At 45.0% G+C, this 6,000-nt stretch overlaps 2 protein-coding genes across 2 annotated transcripts in view; both read left to right on the top strand.

Annotated features, from left to right (window-relative positions):
* The first annotated feature begins 3,541 nt into the window (after nucleotides 1–3,541).
* LOC138147111 (uncharacterized) lies at nucleotides 3,542–4,741 on the top strand. The gene has a single exon (XM_069069346.1). It carries the CDS (start codon nucleotides 4,393–4,395, stop codon nucleotides 4,522–4,524), a length of 132 nt encoding a protein of 43 aa, XP_068925447.1. The 5' UTR covers nucleotides 3,542–4,392; the 3' UTR covers nucleotides 4,525–4,741.
* ABL1 (ABL proto-oncogene 1, non-receptor tyrosine kinase) overlaps nucleotides 4,554–6,000 on the top strand; it is a 215,342-nt gene continuing 213,895 nt past the window's right edge. Inside the window, exon 1 of the mRNA XM_069069343.1 lies at nucleotides 4,554–5,347. Within this exon, the coding sequence (XP_068925444.1) occupies nucleotides 5,212–5,347 (136 nt within the window). The 5' untranslated portion in view covers nucleotides 4,554–5,211. The remainder of the gene's footprint in view (nucleotides 5,348–6,000) is intronic.

Below are 6,000 nucleotides of genomic sequence, written 5' to 3'. Positions count from 1 at the left end.
AACAGGGAAAAAGAATCATAAGGAACTTATCAAAGTTGAACTATTAACATTCCTACATGGAAAAACAATAATTGTAACTGATGAAACTTTTCTTAGTAGTTGAAGGGAATAGAAATATATTTTGTCTATATATGAGGGTATATGGGCATATGAATACATATGTGAATGTGTGTATATATGTTTACAGGTATACATAAGTAGAGGGCACAGGACCAATTTAACAGGAAGGGATGATACTTAAAAGGTGAAATTAAGAGGTGAGAGAGGAATATAATGAGAGGAGATGGGGAGAGACAGAATGGGGTAAACTACCTCATATAGAAGAGGCAAAGGAAAATGGTTGCAATGGAGGGGAAGAGTAGGGGGGCAGGAATGGGTCAACCTTGTTTCTGTTGAGTTTGGCTTGAGGAGGAAATGAAATACACACTGGGTGGGGCATCTCACCCTCCAGGAGAGTGGGGGGGGGTGAGAGGGGAGATGATGGGAGGGCAGACTCAGGGGGAGGGAGGTTGGAGGGGCCCACTTTTGAAAGGGGACGGGATTAGAGTAGAGAGTGTAGCTGGTGGGAGGGAGGGAAATGTAGTTGGTCTTTTACAATATATCTACTATGTAATTGTTTTGCATTGGTCACACATGTACAACCTGTACTGAGCTGCTTGTCTTCCCAGTGGGGGTGGGTGATGGGGTGGGGGGGAGGAAGGGAATGTATCTGGAATTCAAGGTTTTAAAATCAAATACTTAAATATGTGTATACTATTATTAATGCTGTTTTGCATGTAATTGGGAAGTGGGATGTGCAGGCACTGGGGCATAGAGACCCACTGGAAAGGTCGAAAGGGGTATTGGAGAAAATAAGGGAGAGATCAGATTGGAGGAGGGGATATCCTGTGGGACTGCTGTTTTGGGGCAGTGGGTGGGGGAAAGTCGGGGAGAAGGTTTGTAGCTGGAGAGCTGTCAGAGGTGGATGATGTGGATCAGAGGTTAATAGAGCATTTAAAGTAATAAAAAAAATTTAGCTGTCCCTTGATTAACCCTTAAAGGTTTTAGACCAAACCTTCTGTACTAGCAAAACTAGAAACCCAATTAATTACCCTAATTACTTGGATACTTTGCAGATTGACCTGTAAAATGTAATTTGAAGGGAAGTTAAATAAGTGGTTGTAATGGGAATGTAAATTTTTAAGATATTCCCTGCCCCTGGGCTAATGTGCACCTGGAGCATGTGGTGGGAGGCTTGTTTCTCAGGAGATACTTTTTGATTGGGCTGTGGGTCAAGAAGGTTGTTACATTCTCTGAGCCAGGAGAAGGCTATATAAACCCTGATTTGAGGCTTTGTTTTGGGGGTTCACTTCGAGAAGTGTTGTGTGGTTTGATCAGATAAGACTCTGGGGAAGCCGTTGTTGAGAGCCCCCCCGGCTTTGAAAGACCCAGATGTTGATTGTAACTGTGATTTGGTATGGATGTAATGGTTGGACAGTTTGGAAACCTGTCTACTTGATCTGTTTCTCTGTCTTGATAATTCTGTCTGTATACTCTGAAGTTTGGGGTGCTGACCTTTTTCTCCTGAACTAGGTAAACGATATATGTTTGATTGAAGTAAGCTTGTTAACCCATTTTGAGTTGCTTTCCTTTAAAAAAGCAGATATAAGAACCTGTGTTGGCAGCCACCCTGGGGATGCTGGGGTGCTTGCTGCTACAGTGGTGTAGTAGATTTGAAGTCAGAAGACCTGACTCCAAATCCCAGATGTCCTATTTATTATCTGTGTGACTTTGCACAAGTCTCCTAACTTTTAGGCCTCGGTTTTCTCATCTCTATGAAGGGCGTGGATTAGATAACAAAGTGCCCTTCAAGCTTTAAATCCTGTGATGTGTCTATGGTTAGAGTTGAAGGTTATTCTGCTCATTCCCCATGCCCCATGTAAACACCTTAAGAAACATCACACAATTTTAGAACTGGAAGGAGTTTTGCAATATGGAAAAGAGCTCAAGAGATCATTTAGATTGATCCAGTCATTTTATAAATGGGGAAACAGGCCTGTGAAAGAAATGACATTAAATAATCATTTATCAAGTGCCTACTATGTGCCTAGATTTACATTCTACTAATGGAAAAGTTTTTATATAGATAGATACATATTACATGTATACAAAATAATTACAAAAGTTTTTTTGTTGTTGTTTTTGATAGGAGAGTAAGGCCTGGGGAGGTCAGGAAAAGTCCTGTACGAAGTAGCACTTAAACTCAGCCTTTCTGATGGAGCCTAGTAGGAATTCCAAGACTCAGGAAACAACTTGTGCAAAGGCCCAGAAAGACCATCCCTCCTATGGACATATTCAAAGGGTTTTAGGTTGTTGAGATGGGGGCCAAGCCCTTTGAACAGACCCAAGTAAAAGATGAGCCCTTCATCCTAAATTGCCTCCTACCTCTTTAAACCTTCCAATATGCACAAGATCATAAAGTAGGTAGGTGACCTTGTCTCAATATCTTCTGTAGCTTCTGGCATGACCTATTACATACGTGCTCTAGTCGTTGTATAAACCACCTGACATCTGTGGATAAGAAAAAAAAGCAAAATTCCAATACATGCCTGTGTGATTTTTATTTGGTCAACAAACAAATATATTAGATTTCCCAGTTATATTTTTCCTTCCATAGCCCAAATGCTTTTGCTCTTGAATAGAATGCAAGAAAGGCTGGAAAGGAACAGACGTAACTTTTTTTTTTGCTCTTTGGAAGGCAATTGGGGTTATATGATTTGCCCAAGGTCACTAGTTTTTGCTTTAAGTGTCTGAGGTCGAATTTGAACTTAGGTCCTCCTGATTCCAGGGCCGGTGCTCTATTCACAGAGCCACCTAGCTGCCCCCAGACATAACTATTATGGCTAGAGAGAAGGGGTGGCATACAGGTCGATAGGTATCTCAGGGAAGAAACCCTATTCCAGCTCTGAAAAAGTCCCCTCCGTAGTTTATGTTTCGCTCTACATCCGCCTGCCAGGGCACTGTCCCTGGGAGGCTCATGCCTGCTCTTCTAGGGCCTGAGATCCAGTAGAATCCCTGGAGGGAGGGACTGAAGAACCGGTTGGAAGAAGAGTGCACAAAGTCTCAGAGTGGCCTAGCGGATGGGAGTGAGTCACGTAAAAACTACAGCTCCCAGCGGGCTTCAGGACGATGCCCAAAGCGATTGGCTAACAACTTCAGTACTAACAGGCTCACCAGCCAATGGAGAAGAAAGCTTCGTCCAGCCCTGATTTCTCTGAGACCAATAAAAATAGGCGGGCGTTTCCTTCTTGCTTGGAGGAAAAAAAAAAAACCGACCCCCCAAAACCGGGGAAGTTTTTAAGTGTTCCCGTCTAAGTTCGTCGAGACGTCAGGATTGGGACTGGAAAATACGGCTGACTCACATAAAGGAAAACATCTAGTAAAAAAACCCCAAAAGACACCTCTCCTCTGACGTACGCTCCTCCCTGCTCTAATCTCCTCCTCCTGCTTCCGTTACGTCCTGTACGTGTTAGCGGTGGGCGGGGCCAGGAGGGGCGGGGCTTGGGACCCCGGGGCGGGGCTCAGCCTCGTTGTGGAGCGAGTTGTAATCCATCATGGCGGCCGAGGGGTTTGGTGTCTTTGCCTGAGCAGCAGCGCCCGAGCCGGTGGCCGTGTACCCGCAGCTAAGGCTCCCCCCGGCCCCCGGCCTCCGCCCCCGCCGCTGCAGCCCCTCGCGCCAGCTGGGAGGGGGAGAGGCAGAAAGAGAGAGGCAGAGTGAGGCAGGCAGAAGGGGAGGCAGGTTGGCAGGGAGGGAGAGGGCGGACGCTGGGGAGCTCCGGGAGATATGACTTACTGACCATTGGCTGGGGTGGGAGACCCGAGGGAGGAAGGACCGCCGGGCCGGGGGCGGCGGGTGTCACCAGGCCGAGTTTCTTCCTTCTCCACGCCAAGGACCGGGCAGCTCCTCCCCTCCCCCCCTCCCCACGGGCATCTCGGCGACTCCCTCCCGACCCCGGCTTTTGGGGTATCGGGGGAGGCAGGACTCTCCAGTAGGGTCTTACCCCCACTCCGGTACCTGGAGCTCCACCGCCGATCCCTTCCCCATGGGAGACGGTCGTGAGCGAGAGAACCAACCTCTTTCCTTCCCCTGCTGACCCCTCTGCTCCCCCAGACTCTCCTGTTCCACTCCTTTTTTTCAAAGGTTCCCCAACTCTGCCACTCACTTCTCCCCGTCCTCCTCCCCACCTTTTATCCCTTCCCCAAAAGGCTGCCAAGTTTTCCCTCCTGTCCCGGGTTTAGCTTCTCCCGGGTGCCACCCATTCAAACACTCTTCCTTATCCATTTGCTTTCCCTTCCTCTCTCCCTCCCCCCACCCCCAACCTCGCCAACCTTTAATGCCCTGAGCCTTTTTCTATGTCACCCAAGGCCTTATTAGGCTCTAGACAGCCCCAAACTTTAATGCAAAGGAAAAGCCTGGGTTGGTTCCACAGGCCCTTTAAAAAGGCTGACTTGAAATTGCTAGCAATGCATTCCTTGAGTGACTGACTGCTAGAGTAAATCTGAATCTGTTTGTGAAGTCTGGGTGACCCTGCTCAGTTTTCCGGAGAGAAGTAGCAGCCAGATTGGCAGGAAATTTGTCAAAGATGAAGTAACCAAGATAGGGTTTGGCGACTTCCACAGGAAAAGTTTCAGAGCCGGTGTCCAGATCCTTCTGTCAAAGACCATTCCTGATTTTTTTCTGATAAGCATAGACCCAGAAACAGCTACACTTTTGTCTTTGTTTGGAAATCTAAAATGACATTGGCATGCCTGACCCTTTTAGACTTAAGTAATACTCCATGCAAATACTTGACTCTCAAGAGGGATGCAAAAATTACAGTGGGAGAAGTGCATTCCTTGTGAATATTTTTTTAAATGGCTTCACTTTTGGAAAGAAACTAATTTCTGTTCAACAAATAAAAGACATCCAAATCAGTGGATATTTTGATAACATTATAGTTGTATTGATCAAACTGATAAATTAAAATTGGAGCTCCTCTTTACCTGAGTGAACTACGAAGCCTTTTTTATACTTGGTTTTGGGAGAATTCTCTTGTGATTGACTTCAGCAAGTGATTTTTTCTGGAATGTGAATGTGAAACCCAAATTATACTATTGTCATTCTGAGCTATTGGACCATTCTGGAAGATCTGAAACCCTCTTCTTCTGGAAAGGGTTGTCTATTATTCCTTTATGGGGCAGCAGCCTGGAAAAGTCCTTGGGGACCAGAGAAGGCCAAGTTTGCCTGCCCTGCACTTTATCAAAGGAGCAGGGAAGAAGGAATCATCAAGGCATGGGGGTCCCCACTGCAATGTTTTTGTGGAACATGGTAAGTGCTTATTAGTATTGCTCAAATTAATGTTTATCATGGAGGCTTTGCTAGGATGCTAGAATTAGAGTACAACAGATTTTTCTGATTCAGACTTCACATTTGAAAATTTAGAAAACTAGTATATATTCCTCTTAATAGGTTTTTAGACTCATTTTGTGTGAGAAAAAGTTTATGACTTGATGTTATACAAAATCTCATAGTTTATTTATTTCCTACTCCTTTTTAGATAACTTTCTGTGTCACGTTGGGCGAATCATTTCCCCAAAATATGGGCCACAGTTTCTTTCTTTTTTTTTTTTTGAGGGCAGTTAGGGTTAAGTGACTTGCCCAAAGTCACATGGCTAGTAATTGTGTCAAGTGTCTGAGGCTGGATTTAAATTCAGGTCCTCCTGACTCCAGCGCTGGTTCTCTATTCACTTCGCCACCTACCCACCCCCTGTCTCAGTTTCTTTTTGTAAAATGAGAGGATTTGACTAAATGATAAATCTATGATTCAATGATAATATATACCTTGCACAAATGTCATTTGCATAGTGTAGGTGCTTATTAAATGCTGGTTGAATGAACAGACAAATTCTTTTATCTAACATGAGTGCCAATAACTTTCTCTTAATAATGTTTTTCTGATTTTCAGTGTGTTTGAAATGACA

This window comes from Petaurus breviceps, unplaced genomic scaffold (assembly GCF_028583685.1).
Source record: "Petaurus breviceps papuanus isolate PSGF00001 unplaced genomic scaffold, PetGlider_PUasm1.0 90779, whole genome shotgun sequence".
NCBI classification, from domain to species: Eukaryota; Metazoa; Chordata; class Mammalia; order Diprotodontia; family Petauridae; genus Petaurus; species Petaurus breviceps.
Note: the sequence above shows the minus strand (reverse complement) of the source record. Positions and strands in the feature narration are given on the sequence as shown.

Coding starts and splice junctions, on each gene's coding strand:
- LOC138147111 (XM_069069346.1), top strand. CDS start 4,393: ATGTCACCCAAGGCCTTATTAGGCTCTAGACAGCCCCAAACTTTAATG.